Genomic DNA, 27,351 nt, shown 5'->3' with positions numbered 1-27,351 from the left:
TCACCCGAGTCACTTTTAGTATTAAATGGTGGCGTCAAGGCACATAGTGCTCTGTCAGAACTCTTTGATAGTGGAGGATTATTGTCATCTGTGGAACTGCCATCTGTATGAAGAGGAAACTGTCTTTTGCGCTTTTTATGAGGATGCCTCTTTGCGCGGGCGGACTGTAAGAGTGCTGCCTGTGAATAATCACTTTAATTCATCGACACCCAAGTTTCAGCTTAGTCTCAGTTTCAAATTATTAAAAAGTTGAATTTTCCCACATTTCCGTTGTCCAACTAAACAGAAGTTACTTGAAGGTTGACTTGCAACAAAATTCACATTACAGTTATTTGGTATCAAAAGATTCACCATGTCTTACTCTGTTGTGTTGTAGGTGCCAGATATGTGGAAATGTGATTACACTTACAGATTTAGACTTTGGTGACTTCGAATCAAAGTGCAGTTCTGATGAATGTGATGATCGATCTTCACAGATACGCCATCACTAAAATCCTGACAACCACTACGGCAACAAGGAAATAATTAATTGTGAATTAATTAAGTTAATTGATTTAATTAATTAATTTAATTAATTGAAGAATTAATTATGTAATTAAAAAATTAATTAAAATTAATTGTTATTGATGTAACCAAGTCATTATTAGTACTATTTTGTGGATACTTCTACTGATCACTTTCTATTATGGGTTGCGGTTTCTATATTACTGAGGTGGCATTCAATTACAGGATGGCGCTGCACTTTTCGATCCTTCTCTATTAGAGGTGATGTTCAATTAGACGTGGAATTCTATTAGAGGTGGCGTTCAATTAGAGGGGGAATTCTATTAGAGGTGGTGTTCACATAAAGGTGGTGATCAAATAAAGGTTGTACGGTATGTACATATCATATTAATAATAATATGAATAATAATATGATTGATAATTTAATGATTTCAGAGTTTTTATAAAGTGTTTTGATTTATGCTCAATACAATTTAGTGCGCGAGACCTATAATAAATTATGTAAAAAAATTAAATCAATTTGGATAAAAATAATGTAGTATGTGTAAAATAGAATATTGCCTCTGTTAATGTTGAATATACATAAGACTGAATAAAAGACTAAATCACCATACTATTGAAAAGTATTGTTTAAATGCTTTTTTATAGAATATTTAATTTATATTTTCAATGTTTAAAGAATAGAGAAAGCATAATATTATTATGCTTTAATAGTTATCTTGAGGTGTTGACTGATGTTCTAAAAAAAGAATCAAGGAGATTGACCCACTAGAAGCTGAGATATAGACAGCCAAACACAGGTCTACCTAATAAAGAATCAGAGGAAAACCCTTCGAAAATCCCGAAAACTGACGTATAAAATCGACTTAATGGTCATGTGCCGGAGTTGCGCACCCTTACCGCCGTTATGTATAATGATTGTTTTGGCTACGAGATGTGAAACGCTTCTCGCGATAGTAAATAATTTACATACTAGCTCTGGTTTCTCAGGAAAATCATCCAAACATTGTGTGGTAAAAGCATTTGCCCACAACCCCTCGCCATGATTTTTCAAAGCAGAAGAGCAGATTTTGACTATTGTGCTTCAAACTTTAACTCGATCTCCACGGATATGCTCCGAAGATCATCTGTTCAACGAACGGCGCGTGTATAGTCTATATGCGATATCCGCGAGTTGCAGTTTGTTTAAAATAAGAAATAGGAATGGGACTTTTTGTTCCTTCATCATTTTTCTACTGTGTATCTACTGCAGCATTCTTCTACTGTGTATCTACTGCAGCATTCAGTTGATTTTCATGATTATCGTCACTATTAACAGACTGGAAGTTCACTACAGCCATAATATTAAAAAGACTAACTTGACCGTGCTGCTCTTGCTATAAGAAAAGAAAACGATAACTTTTGCTTTGATTTTTCTATTGATCTATTATCTTATCTATGATTATTTTTATGATTTATATAATATTCATAATGCATATTATACAAAATAATAATATAACTGCGTATAGAATAAATGATGTAACTAATATAATTTGTAGAAAATTCCAAATGATAACCGAGATTGATGATTGATTTAATTGATTCCATTTATTAGCTATAGTTAAAAAATCTGAACAACGCTAAAGATGAGTCTGAATAGGGAAGCTAAGTAGGAGAACAACAAAACTGAGCTGAACTAGCAAGATAGCGAAATGTTGCGAAATAATAGATGCGTGTAATTATTTTATGCTAAAACTAATCTACACGTCAGAGGGACTGGTTCGGAATTCTAGGAGCGATGATTGTTAGGCCCAATTTGATTGTTCTATACTTCCAGGGATTAAACCAATTAAAACGCCGTGATTGTTATAGGAGAGCGCATTAGTTGGCTTAATTGACCAATGGCACACAAGTCGATTTCATACGTCATATATTGATGATTACTAAAACACTTATGTTTTTGGTAGACCTGTGTTTGGCTGGCTATATCTCAGCTTCTGGTTGGTCAATCTCCTTGATTCTTTTTTTAGAACATCAGTCAACACCTCAAGATGAATAATAAAGCATAATAATATTATGCTTTTTCTATTCTTTAAAGGTAAATATAGGTTTCTTTTTATAAGATTACTAACCGAATCCCCGGCGTTGCACAGGTATTTAAAACCACCTTATAAACAGTGGCAGGTGATATAGTTGTCATTGGCTAACTTGAGTAAGCTACAATCTGTATTGCCAAACTTACAAATAAGAGCCATGAGAGCAAGCTTTAGTGATGTTGCGCGTAACGCAAAGTCACTATGCACATTTTAACCCAAAATAATGACTCCTATCGCCCAATGAATCCATTTCATCCGGTGTAGCTTAATGGGTTAGCTTGTCACCTTGTGAATGGGAGGTTCTGAGATCAAATTTTCTGCGATACAGATTGATCATTGCTAGATTTTGATCACTATAGCTGGACAGACACCAAACGACTCCAAACTTTAAGATTTATAGATTTACATAAAATTTTATGGAATTACTACTAAACCTTTATAAAAGCATACTTTATCAACATTTTCTTCAAGTCAAGATCAAAGGATCTCTTGTACTATTATATAACAGAGAATAGAAGATTATCGGTAGTAAATACCTCTGCAGAACACTGTTGAGTATAGACATCAGGACTTTTAGTAATCGTCTTCTCCTTACGAACTATCGTGAAAAATTTTTCCAGAGTCGCTGTGTCTGTTCAAGAAAAAGGACAGTTGTTACAAAAGGTTCACAAACAGATCATTAATGGGTTTATGTGATATTAAAAACAATTAGCATTTACTGTATTGCTAACATGTGCATTGGAGACAAACGATAAAAACTTCTCTTGTACAAAAAAACAGCACAGCACAAGCTAAGAATCAGCTATCTGAAACTAAGTTAATTTTTGGTGATCACACTTTTATCATGTTTGAGTCAGCCAACATAATACTTTCATTTATTATCCATAGAATACCTACAGTAACTTTAGTAATCTACCGTAACATTACAATGTACCCCGTGTAGCACGTACCGTAAGAAGTTTAATCTTCGAGACAGACGTATAACGTAAACAGTGAATTTAACTTGAACAAATTTACTAAACACATACTTGAATCTAAGTTTTAGTATGTATTTTACTAAACTTCAACTTTGTCACCATCTAAAACTTTATCACCTATTTGAGTCTGGTTCTGTTTTCACTATAACGCTGAACTGAGAGAGAGAGCGAGCATCATATCTCTTTCAGGCGTTGTGAGAGGAACTTTGGCAAATAGCATATCGGCATCCGCATCACTTCCACGTATTCAGCACACCGACTGATTTTGAGATGCCGAGAGAAATTTGTTGGTATGGTGACAAAAAATGTAGAATGGCGGAGACAAAAAAACAGTGTTCCAGGAAAATCATAAGGTAAAAAAATCGAATAACAGAGACATCGTAACCCGGAAGCGCATTGTAGCAGAAAGCACACCAACCATTATCAACAACACTCTGTGTTGGTACCGAGGCAGTGCTGGGAGCCAGTTCATTGCTTAATGGCTGTGGAGCCTCGGACTCCAATTGGCTCGATGTCAACTCCTTGATAAAATCCTCATACTCGATCTCGTCATCAGCGGACTCCTGTTGCTCTTTATCCTCTGAAAAAATAACAAAACAAACATTTTGCAACTAATCTGACATATCAAAAGAAAATTTGAAAGTTTTCAGTACATCCAAAAATGGCCGAATTGTTGGCATCTCAAGTACTCAACCATTTCTGAGTAAAAAGTAATAACTTTGTGTCAGAGTACTTTTTTCAAATAAAAATGTAAAAAAACATAAATGCAGTGCCTTGCCATTGATGAAGAGTACAAAAAGATCATGCATGAAATAATATAGAAATATGGAGCTATCACACTACCATAGGGAAGTTAACTCATTCGCTACCACGAGCCGCGCAGTACAGCTCAACGAAGCGTTTGGACAAGAGCCGCATGGTGTGGCTTTAGTAAGCTTCGAACAAAACATTCCTGGTCAGTGAGTAGTTAATTACTTAGCCTATTGCATCTGAACTTGAATGAAACAATTTTCAGCCTGCGTTGAGCCAGTAAAAATATGTTTACAACCCACCCTGAGCATAGTTTCGCTTGGCAAAAACTTAATTTTTTATCACAATTTGTTCTTACCAATAACCAGTCGTGTCAGACGCATTACAGCTACGAAGGTTTCACTAATGTTAGATCTATGGACTTCTTGTGCTTATTATTGAGCAATAGTACTAACGAGAGTGACTATTTTATTTTTAACAGTAATGATGACGTGAGCTGTGATAATATAGATCACTCATCCGACTAGGACATGTTTACAGTCGCAGCGAAAAAGACCAAAAATGTGTCTGAGCTCATTCTGCGACACATTTGTGGCATTTTTTGACATCTGCTTATGTAAAATTTTATGCTCAATAATTTGGTATCAAAAATTTTTGTATAGATCGTGTGGTTCAAAGGTTATGACAATTTATATACGCTTTTGTTAGACAAATATGTGATAATGTCCCGATAGAGAAATTAATTTGGTAGCGAAAGAGTTAAAAAAGTTGACAGCATACAAGTTGAAAGCAACAAACATTCTAACTAAACTACAGTGAAACTCGGCTAACTCGACCTTCATGGGACCGAGAGAAAGTGTTCGAGTTATCAGAGCGTTCAAGTTATGAGAACACTGTCACAAGTGCATGTATTATTGTATTTATCAGTACATATACAAACTATATATAAATCAAAAGCATTGATGGCTTGTTGCAAGTTAAGGGACCTCTCATGTAATGTTTTAACACTTTTTATCAGAAAGTATAAATATTTTCTTTTTATTGTTTGTTTGTTTTAGGCGATGTGACTGCCAGGATGTTTTTAGATTAAAACAGACAAAACCTGATCGCGGTTGAAACTCTCAGAAAAAAAGACATATTTTTATTTTGAGTGTTTTAACAAAAACCATTTTTGCCGATTTTTCTTAATTAAAGTTTATCTGAAGGTTACCTCGCTTCTCCTTGCTTGCGGAGGGCTATCCCCAAGCGGATGTTTGGTAAAATTTGATTTTTTGCAAACCTTTCGAAAAGTCGTTAACGAAAACATTTTGTCGATAGTGGTAATAATGACGCCTAAGAATTACTAAAAGTTGTTGTTTATCTCTATGGCTTAGAATAAAGTGATATTCTAAAGCGATAACAACCGTCTCGGTAGCCGTTGGGTAAAAAAACTGTTCGAGTTAAAAAGTTAAGGTCGAGTTATCTAAAGCAATTTATCATTGCGTGGGAACGGGCCAAACAAATCCGTTCGAGTTAACCATGTGTTCGAGATATTCGAGGGCGAGTTATCCGAGTTTCACTCTATATGTTTAATACAATTACAAATATTCACCGTCGGTTGAATGAAGCAGAGAGTCATTCAAGTTGACCTCTCCTGTACTCGAGGATTTGCGAGACTGAATATTGAAGAACTTGGCAAGAGTACCAGTAGCATTAGCCATAATTGGTCAGCTGCAATATAGACTGTGTCCCATCACTTGATGTTCCCAGAAACAGGTGATGGGCAGGTGTTGTAGTATTAATCACATACGAAAAACTTCCTAAAAATAATTTGATCCTAAAGGGTCAGAAGCAAAAAATAATATCAGTCAGGTTTTGAACAAATTTCTTTTGAATTCACTTTTAAAAAAATGAATGTAACTAAAAATTTGCTTGTGTACGATGAGACTATAGTAGTGATAAGTGTTAGTCACGCCTCCTTGTGCCACTGTTAGGTTCATACAGAGGTTAAAACTGCTGTATCATTATAAGTCTTTTAACTATTCAAATTGAAACCTTGTAACTCATTCAGTTCTATCTATCATCAATGCTACATATTAACTAGGCTATTCTTTCATTGCATGTTTTACTGAATACTACAAAAATATATAACCATAACACATAATCAACATAACACATAAAACATTTAATGATGTAATCAAGAAAGCTTTTTGAGTCTGATTTACAACTGGTGGACTTTTGTTTTATTGTTATTCCTTGCACAAAATTGTAAGACGTAATTAGGCATGGACATTGTGTGTAGATGCTTCGACTGGAATTGTATATTTTTAGACTTTCTCTATGAATTTATCTTATTATTGCATTTGACAAGTTAATTAGCTGTGTTTTCTCGATACTGACAAATTCAGAAATTCGATCTTCCGTACACCTGATTGCACACCTTCCATAAACAAGTCAAGTTAAACTATTTACTGTATATTGTTTATACAGGAGTTTATACAGCCAAACTAACTGAATACTGAAACCAAACTTATTCATATCTTTATAAATAATAGCTGCTGATATGATGCATCCCTTCAACGCATTAAGGTGATTCAATGCGATCAACAATTTGACAAGCATCGATTAAAAACAAGAAATGAGATCCTCGAAAATATCATAGCTACATAACATAATATAATACTAAATATCGTAAGCTGTCTGATTACTCCATGATTCAAATAGCTTTCTATTGCTTCTATGCAGGGTTGTACTGGTAAAAACTGGAGCGGTAAAAACCGTCCTAACAAAAACGTCTTTTACCAGGTGATTCGGTCAAAATTGCGAAATTCTGTTGTTGTTGCAACAACCTGTTTTGTTTGGCCTTAATCTGGTATTACTTCCTATTACAGCTCTATATACAATGTTTTGATCATTTTGTAACAGTTATTAGTTGTTGTAGAGTAGTGCAAGCATTCCTTGCAGTAAATGGGTGCATATCATATATGTATACATTATAACAGTTTTTACAGATATAATATATTTTGCATTACGTGTAGAATGAGAAAAGCAAGTAGAAATGTTTAAGACAAAGACAGGCATAAGAATAGCAAAAACTAATGACAGACACAGACGTATTTTGTCCGTGGCCTTGTTGTTTGCAAGGGCCAGCGCCCTTTCAAGCTGTTAGTAGGCCTAGTTGAGTGAAGTTAAATTTAACAGCAAACTTCAAAAGGTCCCGCAGCCTGTGACAATGGACAGACAGACATGGTTTTAGATGAGTGTTCAAGAGGATTATCTGATGTAAAGAAAACTAATTACAATGAATTATGTTGAGAGTCTCACACATCGCTCTCTCAAACCATAAAGCTAGATTTTTATTTTAACTCAGCTTCCCTTTGATGCCATTGTTGTAGAACATACATCAATATAGTAGATATTTATAAATATAATATCCCCTCTATTTCTATAACAATATAGGCTACATCTACATCACAAACTCACAATACAACCCATTAATAGGGAGTATGTTAGCCCTTAAAATAAATTTTTTCCAGTTTTGCTCCGTTTCTACCAGTTTCGGACAGTATTTACCAGTTTGTTACGGGTTTTCTTGCTATCCTGGTAAAAACTGTTTTTCCCAGCAAATTTTACAACCCTGCTTCTATGCAGCTAATGCATAGCCTATTAACAATGATTAACTTGCTATATTCATACGACCTAAAATATAGCAAATTACCTAGATAAAAACCAATGGCTAAGCTTGTCTCGAACCTCTATAGTTCGTGATGCACATAAATAACCCCTTAAGGGTATTGAGTTGTTTGAAAGCTTCTACTCGCCTGTTTGCAGGTAATGTAGTTTAATGCCAAACTATAACTCGTTATGCAGATGGTTATGCTTTACAGGATCAATTTTATAAAGTTGCCTATAAATGAGAGCCTACCAACTTCAATTTTCTGTTTCATTTTACACCGCAATTTCCATGAAACGATCAAAAATTTACTTTTCAGTTTTGAGAGTAAGCAAATCAAGTCTACTGTCTCGTTTGCATATGCATGCGTAACTGATTGCTTGTCTTACCAATTATGTAATTGAAATCATACAAAAGGCCATCAGCACTCTAATTAGGCTATTGCAAACGTGTAATGGTTTCTCTGAATTTAGCAAATTTGTGTTTTTATGTTTTATTAGAATTTATGCACTTGAAAATGAAAACCCACAAGTTTCGCTTTGCTCACCCTTAAAATGCTTGACATAAACAATTTTTAATCTCAAAAGTGGTAAACGTATAAAACTTAGCTGATTTCACCAAACGTCAATAAAATTAGTCCATATTTATGGCAAAACGAGTTCATTATACAGTACATATCTAGAAGCAAAGACTTGGCGCCATGAACTTCCATTAACCTCGACCTAGCTATAGCTAACATACATTATAGCAGAGACTTTGCGGGACAATCGATAAACAAAGGCATACCTTAGTTTAACGGACATTTTGCAAAAGTTATTTTGTCGTGAGCCCATTTCTAACAGTCGTGGAGTGGTGTGCCAGGCTTCAATAGAAAAAATCGTGGTGTGGGACTAGTGCTGAACGATAACACGAAATAATTCGATATGACGATATATTTCAGTAGATGATTTTATATTCGGTTAGTTTTCAAGTCGATATGAATATCGAAGACAATATTTTATCGAAATTTCGGCAGAGTTATTTTGCAAAAATGGAATTGTCTATTCTCCTTATTGTAAAGAGGGTACAACTCCTGTTTTTTCAACCGATATCAATCAAAATCCCCTCATTTCGTTCATATTAAAGTCTAACACTACATATCGAGAAAAGACAACTCCAATGTTCGATATTATTCGATATATTTTGAGACCAAATAATCGAATGTACACTGTACATGCAAAGATATCGGGCAGCACTACGTGGGACATCTCGGTCATACCTGCCAACTTTCACGCATTGGACGCGAGACTCACGCAATTACCCCAAAGAAAAAATGAGAATGCGTGAGAAATGTGTGAGATTTTTGCCCCAATTTTCACAATTTTATATATACTATGATTGATACATCAATTGCCCCAAAACCAAATCTCAAGCATTGCCCCACTCTTGGGTTGGCAGACTTGATCTTGGTTACTCTACTTCCCGGTTTACTGAACCATTTTAGTATAACTGTACAGATAAAAATTTAAGAGGCATTCTATATGTTTTATATTGAACACTTTTTCAAAAATTATCTCCGTATAACACGTATTAAATTTTTTTCCTGCTCTTTTCATTACTCAAGCCTGTTTCTGTCATACTGCGTAGGGAGAAATTTGTTATTTATTTAAATTTAATTAACTTATACTGATTAATAGATGAAATGTTTTGTTTTTCTGTTAAAATAATTATTGTAATAGTTGTTTGAAACTTTAATAACAATATAAAATGTATTGTTTTTGTGTTTTTTAGTAAATACTACAATGGTTCTGTGTGTAATGTTTAACCTCTGGACTTTGAGTCCAATTTCTCCCAAGACAAATTTTGATTGCAGACAAAGGGACACTTGTGCCGCACAAAAATCAAACAGTTGCTATGGAGCAAAACTCAGTCAACAAATCAATCAAGGAAGATGGGCGCTACTATAACTTTCCTTGAAATTTTTTTGACAGTATTACGCTGTTGCTGATAATGGGTCCAAGTATCAGTGCTCACAACAAGTAGTGTTAGGATTGTAAGGTCTGCAACTATCTGCAGGTAATTATCTTATAATCGGTGATAACGCAGTAGTGGTTTGTTTCCAAGTGTCTGTGAACTCTATTTTCTTCCAAAGGTCAAAATAACCATTATTCTGTCAAGACTTACTAGCTCAAGCAAAAATAACAATATGCTAGTATACTTACCCCTATTTGTTATGGCCTTACTAGGCTCAATGAGTATTTATCTATTAGGCATGCAGCGGTAGCTCCTTCTGCTGGCAGGGGGGTAAATAAACTCTCTTATCAGGGTTTTATAGCTTCCTGGCTTGCCACCTCTTTGGCTGAATCGTATTTGCTGTGTATTTCCTCGCGAGCTGTTTGCTGCCGGCTCTTTGGTTATCTTAGGCTTCTGTTAGTCTTCTCCTGTCATGGCTCCTTTCTAGTGCTTCCTCTCTGCTGTTTGGCTTGCTGCCAGTTCCCCCTTCCGCTGTTTGGCTACTGCCAGCTTCTCCCTCTCCGCTATCTGGCTGCTGGCAGCTTCTCGCTGCCTTCTCGTCGATTTTGCCCCTCTTTTATACTTGTCCTTGAGTCATTGCCAAAGGTCATTGGTTGGTTGTGTTTTGCATGTGGTTCTTGCATCATTTCTTGCATAATTTTTGTTTCAGATTTGCCGCGATGAGCTAAAATTCCTTACTGATCTTGGATTCCCATGACGAAAAGCGAAAAATATTCCAAGTCTGGCAACAAATTGTACAAAACTGGCCATAACTCAAAAACTAATAGTAGTAGCATTGTGAAATTGATTTTGCAGTGATCCTCTAAGACGCTACTAGCTAGATAATTTATATGAAGCAAGAAAAATGTTATCATTTCATGCCATTCTTTTCGCATTCATTCGTCAATTGTTTTGCATGAAATACAATATCTTAGTTAATGAAAAATTATGCTATATTTTCTACTGCTATACAATACAATATTTTCTAGACTAAAATGATGATTTAAGCTATATCTAAATATACTAAATTAAGTGTTGTAAAAAATTGTCTCGCTGATTACTGTTTGCTGATCTGGCGAATGCTGACTGCTACTTCGCTCCAACAAGTCATAAAGCTAGCTGGCTCCTGTAATATTGGTGATATACCTCGCCTTGTGCTTGACACTGTTTAGAGTTGTTTGCTTCACTGAATATCCATTAGTAATTGTTGTAGCCAGGTGGTGTTGATCTTGTTGTAATTAGGTGGTGTTGGTCAATAATAATCATGATTTAGTAGCAGTTTTGTGCTGTTTTTCATTCATAAGCTCTTCGTTATAATGATCAGACAACTCCCAATCCAGCTGATGTCCCATATATTAACATTGCATCAGCTGTGATGGTTGGACAACTCCCATGTATGATATGTCTAGCAGCATAGCAATTCCCCTAGATTTTTATGTTTGCTTGTTGATGTATCGCTGTTCTTGCTGCAATGTTTTGCAACAGTTGTGGTATTCCGTGATCCCACAATTTATTATTATTTTTGACTTATTGGTCATCTTTCATTTCAAACCCTGACAATACAATAATCATAGGTCTACCTGCTTTTGTCATGCACTAAGACAGTTGGAATATATATATTGTAGAGCATTGATAAACATGATAACTAGTTTGTTACTATCTGTGAAAATTCCATTCTTTAACAAGGATGCATTGCAAAACTGTTTAGTTGACTGAAACCAGCAGATATATGAGGTTACGAAATGTTACGGTAAAACACTACCATTTGCTATATTGTCCTATGTGAACAAATTAATCTGGTAGTGGAAAATCTTACCAAAAAAATCAATGACATGGTACAGTTGTAGCAGTATTCTATGACCCATTCCTTTAATTAGCATATGATTCTGACAGACTTACTGTGAGTCTAATACAATTAGCCCAATAGCTGCCCAACATTTTTTTGTTTCACATCAGGATTATATGTCTTGGTTTGTTAATTAAATGTTTATAGGAATATGTGGAACACAAAGGAGACATCAAAAAACCTTTTAATTGGTCAGTCAAAAAGAAATTTAATCAGTTGGCACATACATGTATATTTAGGCCTATATATTGTACATGCATGTATATCTAATAGATGTACAACGAATAATCAGCTGGTAAAATTTCTAGTAGGCCGAATTTCACAAAAGAAGCCTTAAGCAACAAAGATTTTTCTAGAAGCACTTGAAATTGTTTGTACAAATGTTTTATGATCTACATTTAGTTGGTATGCTTTTCTAAATGTATTAATAGCCTCAATTACAAACAAAGTAGCTGATTGAAAATTAAAACACCATTTCTGTAGCGCACAATACAAACACAAGAATTAAATTTCAGAGTTTAAACTGTTCATCAAAGTCTGCATTTTTCATGTGGCGTATAACTTTTTTATGTATTTTTTGTATGGCACTGTTTGTACACTTTTGGCATCACTAATATCTTTTCATACTATGAATGCAGGACTTTTTAATTATTGAGTTTATAATTTGGGAATAAATGTAACCCCAAAATGGGGCGATCATAAGGGCTAATTTTTGTACTGTTTTATCACCATCCAATCAATCTACCATTTTCGGACTGGCGCATTTTGAAAAGTTGTTGTTTGTGAGCTGCCTCTGCTATGAACTGTTCTTTGTGATACAGGCATTTGTAAGACAAAGTGTTCACAATATCTATACCACACTCAGCTCATCCCAAATCAGATTAAAATATAAAAATAAATCATTGCTTTTAGTCGAGAAGGAAAAGCAACTGCAAAGGGCTTGGTATCTTTGTCAGTATGTACATACGCTTTGTGAAGAATCCTGTTCGACAAGAAAAGTGATCTTTTGAGTATTTTGGGTAATTAAAAATTGTCCAATCCAGCAGTTAATGAGTTGTATGCTCATTAAAAAAATCCTTCAAAAATAGTTCAAGTAGAGAATTATGGATACAAGGATTTTTCTTGCCAGTCATACACACTGTATCCGACAATAACTTTTTATAGTACAGTAATCCCATCTACCTCACAGTGGTATTAGTGGTTACTTCCCAGAGCCATCAAAAAAAAAACTAGAGCTTTTTGAAGTGTGAGCCATTATATTAATATTTCAGAACTCTTGAAGCGCTTTCTACACTTCCACAATTACTAAACATGTAAGGACATGTGAACATGACATACTTCTATGGTACGTTGGAGAAACCAAGAATCGTTGCATTGATGAGAATTCTTCGATAATACATCAACGAGGCAAAGTCAATGCAAAATATTTTTGCGCCAATCAGTGTCAGAATGAAAAAATGCTGGCAAGCGGTTATTGCATCTCTGTAGATGAATGAGAAGGGTCTGTCAAATTCCACTAAATAATTGAAAAGCACTCTCAAGCGGTTTTTGGTAGAGATTATATTTTGTAGCTGATATCAACCAGCTTATTGCTCTGGGACTTTTATATCAATAGACTGTGTGGTCCTACTCATGCCGTAGCTATGAGATTGACAGTGTTTTGCTATATGTATACAAATAAAAGCCTCAGACAACTCGCGATACAGCGAAGCTGTGATAGTTAAAGCCGTCAAGTAGGAGAGTTTACTGTGAATTCAAAGGTGTGTGTAACCTGTAACTAAATGTTCTAATCCTTGAACAACTGTTTTAGTAGCCCTAATGTAGTGTCAGCGAAGGAGGTGTCGGTAGTGTTTTCTTAATATTACAAATGCAAGTAATGCTAGATAACGAAATGATTTACAGTGAGCTTCGCGGGTAGGTTATATAATATTAAACAAACTGAATACAAGATTTATGTCCCAAATTTGCAAAAATACTTGAAAAAGTTTTTAAAGATGTTTATGTTTCCAGCTAAATGAATGGTTATTAGTCTATCCTGATCGTTACCATATCCTCTCAACATATACTAAGTTTTTTAACCTAAGTGTTTTATCACCTATGGAAACCATCCTCTGAACTCGGCAGGTTGTAAAAAGAGTATAGTTTTGATGTGTAAGAGTATGTAGATTATCTGCTACTTGGTAAACACATTCATGACATTAAGAGCTTTAGCTCATGGCAATGGCATATTTCACAAATAAATATATACTAGATTAATGCCCTGCATTGCACGGGTAATAAAAACTGGCTGTAAATATTACATGTACCTTACTTACTACATTACTTTCACACGACACTACCTGCAACTGTTTATAAGATGTTTTTATTACCAGTGCAATGCCGAGCATTCATTCATGAGTGCATGAGCAGTGATGTCATGAGCCGTGAGGCCAGAGTCGTGAGGCCAGCTAGTAATCGCTACATGCGACTCAACGTCATTATGCGTATTTTAATCGATATAATGAATATTTGTACTAGTCTTGAAGGCGTAGTCTAATGGGGAAGATTGATGAGTCTTGAACTGGATGTTCCAAGATCAAATCATCTACGATGAGGATTTTTTGTTACTAAAACTTTATCGCTAACAGACGGAGAAACACTCACACTTATATAATTTATGTAGACTAGATGAATGCCCATCATTGCCCGGGTAACAAAAAAGTCTTTGCGCAGAAACTTATTTTTGTTTATCATATACAACATTCACCATTCTAACTTTTAAAGTTCGTATCATGAGAAAAGTGTTTTTGTTTAGCTAAAGTTAGTTAAGAGAAAAAATGAACAATGGGTACATGGACGTGTGTGCTTAAAAAAGGTTCCTGTCGCAACAGAAGCTTACTGTATTCAAAGTTTTGATGGATGATACTGGTACCTCTTGATACTGGTACAAACGTAAAAAAGAGATACAATCCACCCTCAGATTACAATGGCCCTGTTATACAATTTTTTGGCAATGCAATGTAAAACACGCTGATTTTTCGCCATCTCCATACGAAATATTTTTCACCATCTAAAATCAACAAAAAAATTTCTCAAAATTCAAATTTGGCTGTTGGTGTGCTGATTACATCGGAATAAGAAATACAGTGCACCCTCAGGATACGATTACCTGATATATGATTTTTTCACCTTATGAAGTAGAACATGATGACTTTTTCATCTCACTATACGAATCTTTTTTCGCCATATGAATTCAACAAAATTTTCACTTGAGTTCAAATTTGGCTGTCTGTATGCTTATTATTTTATCAAAATAGCCAAAATGCTGATGCCGCATTTATTCTCATAATGCCTGAAAGGAACACAATGGCCGATTCCTTTGAGTTCAGCAAATCTCGCATGTAAAACGGTCATATTTTCCCTTTAAAACCAGTAGCAAATTTGAAGTTGCGATTCTTTCCTACCGAAGGTGTAGTGGTCAGACAACTTTCATTAACTTGCTAACAAAAATCCGCTTCATTACGAAAACAGCATCGTTCGGATTTTTTCACCAAATTGGGCTGAAAATGCTTTTAAGCAGATCCGCTAAAAGCTATCGCGAAAGCGAAGACAGAAACTGATAGGTGATAAATTTTAGTGATAAAAGTTGAAATTCAGCAAAATAGTTGAAAATGCATGCTAAAGCTTAGCTTTAAGTGTGTGTGTGTTTAGTAAGCTAAACCTATTTGAGGTGAATTCAAAGTTTATGTTATATGTACATCTATCTTGAAGGTTTACTTGCAACAAAATTCACACTACAGTTATTTTGTATCAAAAGATTCACCATGTCTTACCCAGCTGTGTCAGAAGGTGCAAAATATGTGGAAATGTGATTACAAGCTCTTAAAAGCTCAAAAACCAACAGTTAATCGCAGCCATCACAAAAACGCCGTAGATTGAAATCCCTTTTCAAAATGGCTATGGGTTTCTATACCTCTCCAATTTTTGCCCTACCATGCCAACACCGGAATGAATTAAAATCATATGGCAAGGGTCTGCTGTATCGTACTTTCGTTATCTTATACTTTGTCTTAACCGACTAGCGAGAGAATGTGGAGGCAATTCGTACTCCAGATAATACAATATGTCCACATGAAAAGCATTTAGCTTTTACGGATTTGTCGAAACCGGAAATATGCATGTAACGGCACATTTGAAATTGAAACAGCACATTTGAAAATCATAAATTAAAACAGTAAGTAATAGAAAAAAATTAGCTTTTAAAAACATTTCCAAAAACTAACAATTGCAAAAGGTAATGTTAATTAATAACAAAAAGTGCACATTTAGCCAGTGCAATCCTTAAAAAGATATACAGTATGTGGTAAAAGTGATGGGAATGATCATAACGGCGTAGCCTTGTGGTTACACGCTTGTTAGTAGACTGGTGATTTGCATGTTGCCAGTTCAAATCCAGTACAAAGGTGATTTTTGTTGCTAAAACTTTATTGTTATAACTGAACAGACAGACGACGGACAAATTCTGAGATTTATATAGATTAAATATTATAATACTATATAGTTATAATATTGCCCTGCTAGCAGAGCCATATGGCTGTCTGGTGCATGAGTTTGCAGGCGAAGGTTCATATTGCAGTTACTACCTCAATTACTTACAATGACAAGGTTGAAACTAACTTTTTTCGCTAGAACTGGTCAGACAGATAAACTCTGAGATTTAAATATACAGTTGCAGGAAAAAGTGATGTTATCCGCCTAAATGAAACATTCAAACCTCAAACTATGAACTTGTTTCATTCTAATACTTACCATGTCTAAACTATCTCGGCACATAATCATACAAGAATTCATGGTGTTTTATGGGATTTGCTTAACAGCTTAAAAACTTACCAACAAATACTCTAGGTAATTAATCTACAAATAGCTTTAAAAATGCATTTTATAAAACTGAAAAAAAATCGAGTGGAGAAGTTTTGTTAAGAAAATCAGGCAAACAAAGCAATAAAAAGTAGTTTTTATTGTTGTATTGCTTTTTTGTTAAAAATTGGGGCATTAAGTGGTGATTATTGAGTTAACAGAAAACGAGCAGTCTGTAGGCAGAGTTCACAACAGATAAGGAGCCTCACTTACACTACGTAAACCATGAATTATTATAACTTTTTCATGCTTTATGATTTCATGTTTGATAATTTTTTATTATTTTGAACAAGCATTAACCCTTAGAGTTCTTAAATTTTTAATCAGATAACCTGCAGAAACCAAGCAGAGTTAGGAAACCAAGTATTTTTGGCGACCAGTGGAAAGGACAGAACATAAGCGGGTGGAGTTTAGATGAAATCGGACAGAAAATTTGGAAATGCAAAGCATTTATGCATACCAACAGACAGACACAATAACAAGGTGGGATTTACTTATAAAGATTATCATTATTTTTATATTCTGCAATAAAAATGCTATTACTTTAGTTTGATATTTTTGTTTGTTATTTTCCATAGATTGATATATGTTGTAATACCAAACTCAATCTTTACTATAAAAGTCATATCGTCCGTCTATCTGAAGCCATGCCAAGAGCTTTAGGAAAAGAAAAATTCTCTCTGAGAAAATAAAACCTGGATATTCGGTTTCCCAGTGATGTATGCTACCATCTAAGATACTCAACCACGTTTCCGCATTTAAGAATAATTATGCACAGAGTTATTACATATAGCAATCTCTAATGGCATATGGGTCTGCCAGTGTACTAGTTACCTATATAATATATATAATATACCTAGTTACCTAAATATATATAGTCATGTTTACAACCTACATCAATTATTAACAAATGCATTTGTTTTAATACTACATGTTCTGCATTGCCATGATTTAGAAATAAAATAAACTCCAGTTTGTTTTAATTATCAAACCAAACAAAATTTAGGGTCGGACAGTCAACAGCCGCCTTCTCAGGCTCATCTCCGACATTGGCCAGCACTTCTTTTATGACATGAATAAATCACATTTCATTTTACTACACCATCTTATTACCAACAGAATTCACCAAAGTGCCAGCAACAAATCAAAATGGAATTATCTTTCTAGTGGCTAATCTGTGTATTCATCAGCTATATATTGCAAAATATATAATCACTCGACTTTATACAAGAAAAGAATATTTTGGACAAAAGAAGAAATTTCTCAGTCCTATATTTCAAAACTAAATGCTCGATAACCATAGTTAAGACAGGCATCCACTTTACATCCCGTACCGCATGCCGTCAGCATCTGCAAAACAACAACAGAACATCTTTGAGTTGTTAGTAACATTTTTTTGGACTAGAGGTGTTGCACTGCCAGAAGCTGGCATCGCTTCAGTTGCAATGTAAGGGTATTCATTGATGAAACACATGATGCATGCAGGCAATGTCTATTAGTATGTGCAAAAGGCTATCAGCAAACAATAGTAAAGAAATTAAAATATGTTAAAAGTGTCACCTTTTTATCAGCACTCCTATCATTGGTGCTGATGTTATATATGGTATCAGGAGTGACTGGGAGAGATCTCTTGCGCTCTCCATTGACATACCAATGCTCTATATGCTTCCCTGTTCCTCCAGACACAAGCTGCAAGTTAGACTAATATAAATCAAATACCTCTATACATATACATTGTTGTATGGTGGAGTGGTGGGGCCCGGGCTACATTGACATCTGAAGTCAAGGCAGTTGTAAGGTCATGGCAGTTGTATTTGCGTCTACATCATTGAATGATGTGTGGATGTGTATTAGTGCACGATGTTTTATTGCGCGTAATTTATAGGTAAAGCATAGCAAATAACAGAAATACAAACATAAAGCAAAAGGGATTGGCTCGATAGTTCGAGACTAGCAGCAGAACACATCCAGTTTATAGAGTGTGGCAGTTTGTAGAAGAACAGGCACAGTTATAGCATCACACAGATGACCGTTGTACATAATACAAAGTAATGTATACATCGTATAGATCTCTGTATACATTGTTGTATGATGGGGTTATAGTGCCTAGGCTACATTGATGTTTGAGGTCATGACAGTTTCAAAATGTTGAAACCAGGTCATTATGTAATAAAACTAGTATGTATATAACTGAGTGGCGAGAAAGATGACCGTTCTTGCAGATTACCACTCGTAAGTTACTTTCCTTCATACAACATACATATTAGGAACCTATTAGAAGGTAAGTTATTTTTACCTTTATTCATGACCTACTAATACTATTTTATGCTTTTTTCTTCAATTTTGTTACACTGAATATATGACTGTTTTATGAATCATAACTTAATGGATAATATAACATAATAGAATTATAAAAACTTGAAATAGTCCTTTTGCCATCAATTAAAGTTTTAACTAGCATTTTCTAGATTGCTAACTGCAGGCAGCCAAGATATTAATTAATTTCCTCAACTCATTCAGTACAACAGCGCGTGGGATGTTATAAAGTAAGACAACTCCATTGAATAGCGTTTTGCAAAAATTTAAATTTGGGCAAAATTTAATTTTGAAACGATGAGCTTTAAAGTTTGTATAGATATTTCTGTGGCCAAACCAGACTTTCCGCTTTACTATTATATTGTATATTATACTATATATAAATATATATTGTATAATATACAATATATATATATTTAGCACTCATAGTGTCTGATGAGTGCTAAATATTTTAACATCTTTTTAGCATGAAACCTTGAGTAATACAGTTTTTATCAAATTTTATACTGCTCTTCTATTATCTATTTTATATATATATATAGAGTACTTTGTTGGCAATAATTTCTATTATATATATATAATATATATTATATATAATATATAAGTATATATATTATATACTATACGCTTTACTATTATATTGAGTTTTACTATGATAAGTCGAAATTAATTTTTATTCCACTGATTCACATACAAAGTATCGCTGAATTTTATGGCTGAGCCAAGTAAACCATTTGGGCTCTGAATAAGCGCTTTCTAACCAGACAAGCTATTTTTGCGCCAAACACTTTCCAGGTCTATAAAATAACAAAAAGGTAATAAAGCTATCAGATGTACCTACCACGTGGTCAGTGAACAAAATTGCATGCTGTGTAGTTACTCCTGTATCCATAGAAACCAAAGGTGAGAGAGTTCTTAAGGACCAAAGGCTAAGTTTAGGAGCTCCACCACATGCCTAACAAAACAGCAGCATGCAATAAGCCAGATACAACAGCTATAAGCAACTACAAATTCAGCTGAGTAAATGGGTCTGGTGCCCTATAAGTAAAATATGAACAATTTAGAAAAATGGCTGTGAGAAAATGACAAACAATGTTATTATTTTATAATTATAATATTTTATTCTTAATTTCAAGCCTTCTAAAATTCAAAAACTGCAAAAAGTTTCCTGAGAAAAGGAAAAAAACAACAATATCAAGCAAAAACAGGAATGATTACTGATCATAAGTGAATAGCAAAAGGAGAAATATAGAATAGAAAGATCTAAATAGCAAGACAACTTTGCGCTAAAAATAATACTGGAGTGTTTATTTCAAACCTTAACAGCAAAAGCTTGTGAACGTGGGAGGCAGACAACTCCTACAAACTTACCACCATGTCATCCTGAGAGCAGACACAGGCTAACCAGCTACCAATAGACGGTCTATCGAGGCTTTCATCCTTACTAGGAGTCATGACATGCTGTGCTTGAGCCTGACTCACTCTTTTGTCTAATGAATACATGAATCTAAGTGCAATTATCTCCTTCAACTAACATTGTCATTAAAGATGAACTTTCACAACATTTTCGTATAGTTTATCCAAAAATACGTATCGGTATTTCTTATTCATTTACGATTGTTTTTGATGTTTGAGGTGATCTGACTGCTAGGATGTTTTAAGAATAAAATCGAAAAAAATTAATTGCGGTTAAAATGTTCAGATCAAGCGAAGTGTGATTATGATGTCTATAGTTGCGAAGAGACCGACAGAATAAAGACGCATAACGCTGCAACTTGAATGAAATAGCCGATAGCAACTAGTGACATCATTGTGCATTTTTTTTTCTGAGCGTTTCAACTATGATCAAGTTTTGTTGATTTTAATCTTGAAACATCCTGGCAGTCAGATCACCTCAAACATAAAAAACAATCGCAAATGATAAAAAATACTGACACCTAATAAAATCTACTAAAATATTCTGCATGCTCATCTCACCATGGCAAACAATAGCTCATTCGAAAGCCAAGACTCTGATGTATTGAAATATACAATAAAAAAATTATGTAATTTATGTGCTTTAAACCAACAAGATAATACCAAAATATACAATTCGAGTCATAGGGGTGCTTGCTTAACAATCAGACCCTCAAAGCTGACAGACCCAGTTGCTGTGAGTTCATGTCTTGACATTTCCCAAACAGCAGCACAAACTTCATATTCTCATCTAATATTTGCATCAAATACTTCACAATCATCAAGTATGGAAGGACAAAAAGACCCCTTACCCCAAACTCTAACTGTGCCGTCCTCTGAGGCAGAATAAATGAGATTCTCTTGTAGGTTGATTGACTGAATGACATTTGTGTGGCCTGAGAACCTGGTCTAAAAGGAATAGAGTACCAAACTTAGCATTTCTACTAGAGATGCTATTGCAGCCGTTCCAAAACAATTTGTGAGTGGCCATATATTGTTATACGATACCAAATGAGCAGAGTATAAAAGGATCAGCAAAGAACACAAAAACACGTTGAATGATAAATAACAATAAGCAAAGGAAGAAAAATCTGATCTTCTGCTAAAAAGCCTGAAGGCAAGCTTTGGCAAAAAAGTTTTGCAAGATAATGGTGCAAGTTACATAATTATACTTCTCAGTTGCAACAAAAACATACCTGATAAACACCTGTTTCTATGTTCCACTGATGTACCAATCCATCTCCACAGCCTGCATAAAGCCTTGAACTCTATAAGACATAACTCCAAGTTTTTACTGGTTTGAGTGCTATAACAATTGGTTAAGCTAATATATAATATAAAATTACAAAGGAAAGAGGAGTTAGGAGAAAAAAGATGTTTACCTCTTGACAAACAGCGAGGCAGTTCGCTTCAGTTAGGCAACTTCCTCTACAACAGGGAGACATTCCATGAGCATAAATGCTGTAAAGATACTTTTTTTACCGGTATTGGTTAAGAGATAAATTATTATTAAGAGATGATTTAATCTCACTTTGTAAGAGACAGTTTATTATTATTTTTTACGATACCAGATTCTAAAAAATCGCAAACTCACCACAAATTCTTCAGCAGTTAACTTGCACTCTCTAGTCGATAAATTGAGCAGCAGATGACATTATATTTTTATCAGCCAATCAAACAACAGAATAAGTAAATCAGAAGAAACTTGTTAATCAGTATTAAAAGTGGAAATATTTTAAACCGATAATCTTTATTAATAAATCCAACTTTTTCATTGTGTTAGTCTGTGTAAACACTGAATTTTGACATGTTTTGACCTATTTAATGCATAATTCAACCATACGCTTCAAACCTCATAAGCTTCGTGCCTTCCGCCAAAATATTTGGTTACAAGTTTCCATCTGGTTCCTGAGAATCAGCCTCTCACAGACCCACCTGCAGGCAATCTGGTTGACAATGAAAGAGCTCCTGTTCATCACCAGGTCTACCACTGATCACTAACATCACCGGGCTTAATGTTAGTTATTATATAATAATTAATTAAATCAATTAATTAATTTAACTTATATTGTTTATATTGAGACTATTTATGGTATGCATGCATATTATAATTTACATCCAGGATATGTTACGAATGATGTATTTTTGTTGCAAAAAAGAGCCTTATGACAAACTGCAAATCTACATCATATTCCAGCTCCTCTTATTCCAACGAATGATATTTTCTTTCTAAATCTTTGTATCGTCTCACTTTACCTATGCTAAATATTGATTTTACACTAGTTACAGGTTTCAAGACTTTTTAAGGTCTGTGTCCTTTTTTTATGTGACAATTACAGATTTCCAGCTAATTTCAGATCATGATATGAACAAATTGCACATTGCAACTCCTTTAACAATGCTCTATTTAATTAATATCCGTTCTCTTAACAGAGAAAGGTATTTTAAATGCTATAAATCAAACCATTTATTTGATTGACTAACCATTGCCCTTTTTATAATTTTTGTGGGACATAATTTGGAACGATGGCTTTTTGAAATGAAATTATTGCCAATAACATTATAAAACCAAACACTAGTAATTTCTTTTGAAGTTTTTTTATTTGAGAATTAAACCAAGAATGAGCTAGTCATCTTGAAATAGTAGCAGTACTATAAATAGAAATCAACTAGTTAGTCTGAAGTAGAGACGAGGCCTACAAAGTTGTCTTCTCCGGACAAAAAGATAATCTGTGAGCAAACGCTCCTTTCAGATTCGACTTCTTTTGGCCACTAAATGAAAAGAAACTAAACTCAATTTAGTAATTATATCACTAGTGAACAGGCTTGCTTTAATGCATTCATATCTTGTCGCAACTACCAAATGTTAAAAGCAACTGTGTAGAAGTACGGTTTAGCCTGTCAGCAGTATGCAGAATCCTCCTCAATGTATTAGACAGTTGAAGACATTACTAAGATTCTCTAAGAGCAGAAATAGCTGAAGAGTGACATGTTGCGGCAACTGTCCTTGACACAAATTGGATTGAGAAAAGGTTGATACATCAAAAGATCGATAAAAATATAACCGTGGATCGGCATCGTACCTGCCGAAATTGAGAGAAATCAGAATAATGTAATTGTCGTAAACAATTTTAAAATTTTAAATATTGAAATCATGAAAAAATATTGCTCATTAAAGAAATTCAGCCTAATTGTGCCAAAAATTGACTGTAACGTCGCAAAGCAATAAATATGGCCGACATTTCGCCGACACACAGATTGTTGCTACTGACCTTGACACACCATTGGCTTGTCTACCACATATATTAGTTTTATGTTTATCAAAGCACAGAATCAGACATCATGAGTTGGATTAAAAACAATCGACCTTATGAAGTGTCATGCATCAACCGATAATTATCGAAACTTCACATTTCTGCTAGATCGATCTTTTTGTGTCATACATGTGTCATACAGTGGGATACAGGAGCTGAATATTACCAGTAGACAAAAAACCCAGTGCTAGAACCACCACGTCCACCCCCTCAGATGATTCTCGAAACTTTGGAACTCATTCTACTACGGACAACCAGTAGTAGCCAGTCTGCTCAACGGGTGAAGTCATCATGCTGGTCTTGCCAGCTAAGGATTTAGTAACTCACGGTAACAGCAGCAAGACATTTTTTTTAAAACAAAAAATTGCTTCCAGTATCAATCCTTAGAGGTGGATTAGTTTAGTGTGATACAATCCGTAGTATTCATGTGTTACTTACTCTGACGGCATCTTCACAGACCACACTATCTTCGCTGACTACAAGTAGCAGGGTAGACTGTGTACCACAGTTTTTAACAAACAAAGACAGCAAATTGAGTAGTAAAGGGCTAGTAAAAAGGTGAGTGAGCAGAGACACAAGGTAATTTGACAAAGCAATGAGCACACAACTCCTAGTTCACATGTAGATTTGATGCAATACAGACGGTTCCCTACTTACGAACATTCGAGTTACGAACAACGGCACATACGAACGTATGTACCGTTGTTCGTAACTCGAATAACTTTCGAGTTATTTGTTTGAACTTTGTTTGAACTTTACATACGTAGTGTAAAGGGATTTGCCGGCCTTTACTTGGCATGATCTATACTAATAAATAAAGAGAAGAGAGTGCGTGTAGTTTCATTCAGCTTGTAATTAGCGATGGAAATTTCACTAGCCGAAGAGCGTACGGCTATCTGCTCTGCTCAACTAAATGAGCGCACTCATGTATATACAATAATATCAACCGTTCCGGCTAATGGCAAACGGTAAGAACACCGGCTAACAAGGTGAATAAATAGGACCGCTAGCGTGTTGGTATGACAACAATATAAGTGACGATAAGTGATAGTGTTATGACGGTATATCAGATATAACAATAGCATAACGAGTGAAACAACGATATAATAAACGGACAACACATACAAAAAATAAGACATCAATGATAAGTGATAGCATAATGATTAAAACAATGATGTAATAAAAAGGACAAGACATACAATAAATAAGAAATGCAGTGTCATGGCCCATTGCTAGTCTATCATCTTTATTTTCAAGTTTAGTTTTAGGCAATCGAGATATTTTTGAAATAAACTGCTAAGTTTGGGCAAAGTATTTTTAGTAGCATTTCTAATATGTCTACAAGCAATAAAACAAGACTTGGAAACACATATGGAAAGTTCTGGAAGCAGACCATGTTGCTGATTAAAATGTGTTTAAATTTTATTCAAATACTCGAGGGAATATAGGAGACAGTACTATTACATTGTCTAACAGTGTTACATAAAATCTTTCAATTACAGACGGTTCCCTACTTACGAACATTCGAGTTACGAACAACGGTACATACGAACAGGTCTGCGCGTAGGCACTACTCAGAAGCACCACCCAGCATCCACCTTTCTCTGCCCAGTTCGTTGCAGTGCATAGGTGTGTGAACGTATCTCCAGTGCGCAAAGAACTTTTTTATTTTTACTGTACGTATTGTAAAGGGATTTGCCGGCCTTTACTTGGCACGATCTAGACTAATAAATAAGGAGAAGAGAGTGCGTGTAGTTTCATTCAGCTTTTAATTAGCGAAGGAAATTTCACTAGCCGAGAAGCGTACGGCTATCTGCTCTGCTCAACTAAATGAGCAGAGCACGTTAACCGTTCCGGCAAACGGCAAGAACACCGGCTAACAAGGTGAATAAATAGGACCGCTAGTGCGTTGGTATGACAACAATATAAGTGACGATAAGTGATCGTGTTATGACGGTATATCAGATATAACAATAGCATAACGAGCGAAACAACGATATAATAAACGGACAACACATACAAAAAATAAAACAACAACGATAAGTGATAGCATAATGATTAAAACAACAATATAATAAAAAGGAAAACACATACAATAAATAAGAAATGCAGTGTCATGGCCCGGCATCCACCAAAGTATTATCTCCCTTTTATTAAATATTTTTTTCAGTACAAACCAATACAGGTTACTTATACAAGCCTTAAACATACTTATATAAACCTTCAATATACTTATATAGGCCTTAAACATAAATTATAATACAAAATATAGCACTGAAGCAACTTACGAACAAATTCACCTCACGAACAATAGTTCGGAACGTAACTCGTTCGTAGGTTGGGAACCGTCTGTACCACCAATTATAATTCAGGTACTATGGATTCATTTGATATGAACATGAAACCATAGGCCAGTTGAGTCCTGTCACTTTCCTGGATAGACCCAGTCTCTACTCTTACAAATACTATACATTGCTAACTCTTATCACTTTTAACCTGTTACCATACTAAATCTATAGATATAAAAGAACTTGTCACTAAGGCTATATGTTATAAATATGTAACATAGCACAGTAGCAAAAGTTGCATAGTCTATGACTAACAGAGCTGCTAAAAGTAAGTTTCACAGCATGTCCAAAGATACAGGGCTATTTCTCTGATTCCTAAACTAACTTATTTTAAAAATTATTAATCTCTTTCGAATCTCTATCTAATATTATATAATTTCTTTCTAATCTTATTTAATCTCTATCTAATCTTATATAATCCCTATTTAATATTATATAATCCCTATCTAATCTTATATAATTACTGTCTAATCTTATTTAATCACTGTCTAATCTTATTCAATCTTTGTCTAATCTTATATAATCACTGTCTAATCTTATTCAACCTTTATCTAATCTTATATAATCACTGTCTAATCTTATATAATCACTGTCTAATCTTATGTAATCACTGTCTAATCTTATTCAATCTTTATCTAATTTTATTTAATCCATCTAATCTTATATAATTTTGACTAAAGAACAATCATGTTAGAATACACTTGTTTAAAAACATCAGTGTGGTGATCACTGACTCATCATTAGAACGTTATAATGGACTCATAGGAATGCATCAATCACGAATTTTTATAAAACTATGATTAAACTTAGGCATTGTTTTAAAAGTATGTTAACTTTAGTTAACGACGATTAAAGTTGATAAAAATGGTGAACTACGAGAGGTAGCCAATGTAAAATGCACTTAACCTACACAAAAGATAGTATGTTGGCTGCCATTTTTAATACATGCCCTTGCTAACAAATGGTTGTCCCTCAAACAGCGTGTATGATTGGTCAGACCAGAATACAACAGCCAGTTGACCTTCTGACCTCCAGTATTTTGACTACAGAGGTTTTAGCTGAACCATTTAGCCGTTTAATACCTTGAACATTTGTTGAAAAACTAAAACTGTAAGAATAGCAAAAATACTGTTGCCCACATGATCAACAGACGAGTGAGCCACTTTAGCGGTAAAATTAAAACAGAACTTATATCAGCATCTTAATTATTTTATTAAAGTTGTTGA

The 27,351-nt window shown here is 34.5% G+C and overlaps 1 protein-coding gene across 2 annotated transcripts in view; it reads right to left on the bottom strand.

Moving 5' to 3' along the window:
• Positions 1 to 17,868: 17,868 nt before the first annotated feature.
• The window catches only part of LOC137407731 (THO complex subunit 6 homolog), a 40,982-nt gene continuing 31,499 nt past the window's right edge, over positions 17,869 to 27,351 (bottom strand). For both annotated transcript variants that reach the window (XM_068094113.1, XM_068094112.1), the window contains exons 5-12: positions 24,216 to 24,253; positions 21,846 to 21,891; positions 21,660 to 21,731; positions 21,276 to 21,372; positions 20,380 to 20,498; positions 19,850 to 19,963; positions 18,253 to 18,381; positions 17,869 to 18,042 (exon numbers count right to left, since the gene is read on the bottom strand). In XM_068094113.1, the coding sequence (XP_067950214.1) occupies positions 17,962 to 18,042; positions 18,253 to 18,381; positions 19,850 to 19,963; positions 20,380 to 20,498; positions 21,276 to 21,372; positions 21,660 to 21,731; positions 21,846 to 21,891; positions 24,216 to 24,253 (696 nt within the window). In that variant the 3' untranslated portion in view covers positions 17,869 to 17,961. The remainder of the gene's footprint in view (positions 18,043 to 18,252; positions 18,382 to 19,849; positions 19,964 to 20,379; positions 20,499 to 21,275; positions 21,373 to 21,659; positions 21,732 to 21,845; positions 21,892 to 24,215; positions 24,254 to 27,351) is intronic.

This window comes from Watersipora subatra, chromosome 11 (assembly GCF_963576615.1).
Source record: "Watersipora subatra chromosome 11, tzWatSuba1.1, whole genome shotgun sequence".
NCBI classification, from domain to species: domain Eukaryota; kingdom Metazoa; phylum Bryozoa; class Gymnolaemata; order Cheilostomatida; family Watersiporidae; genus Watersipora; species Watersipora subatra.
Note: the sequence above shows the minus strand (reverse complement) of the source record. Positions and strands in the feature narration are given on the sequence as shown.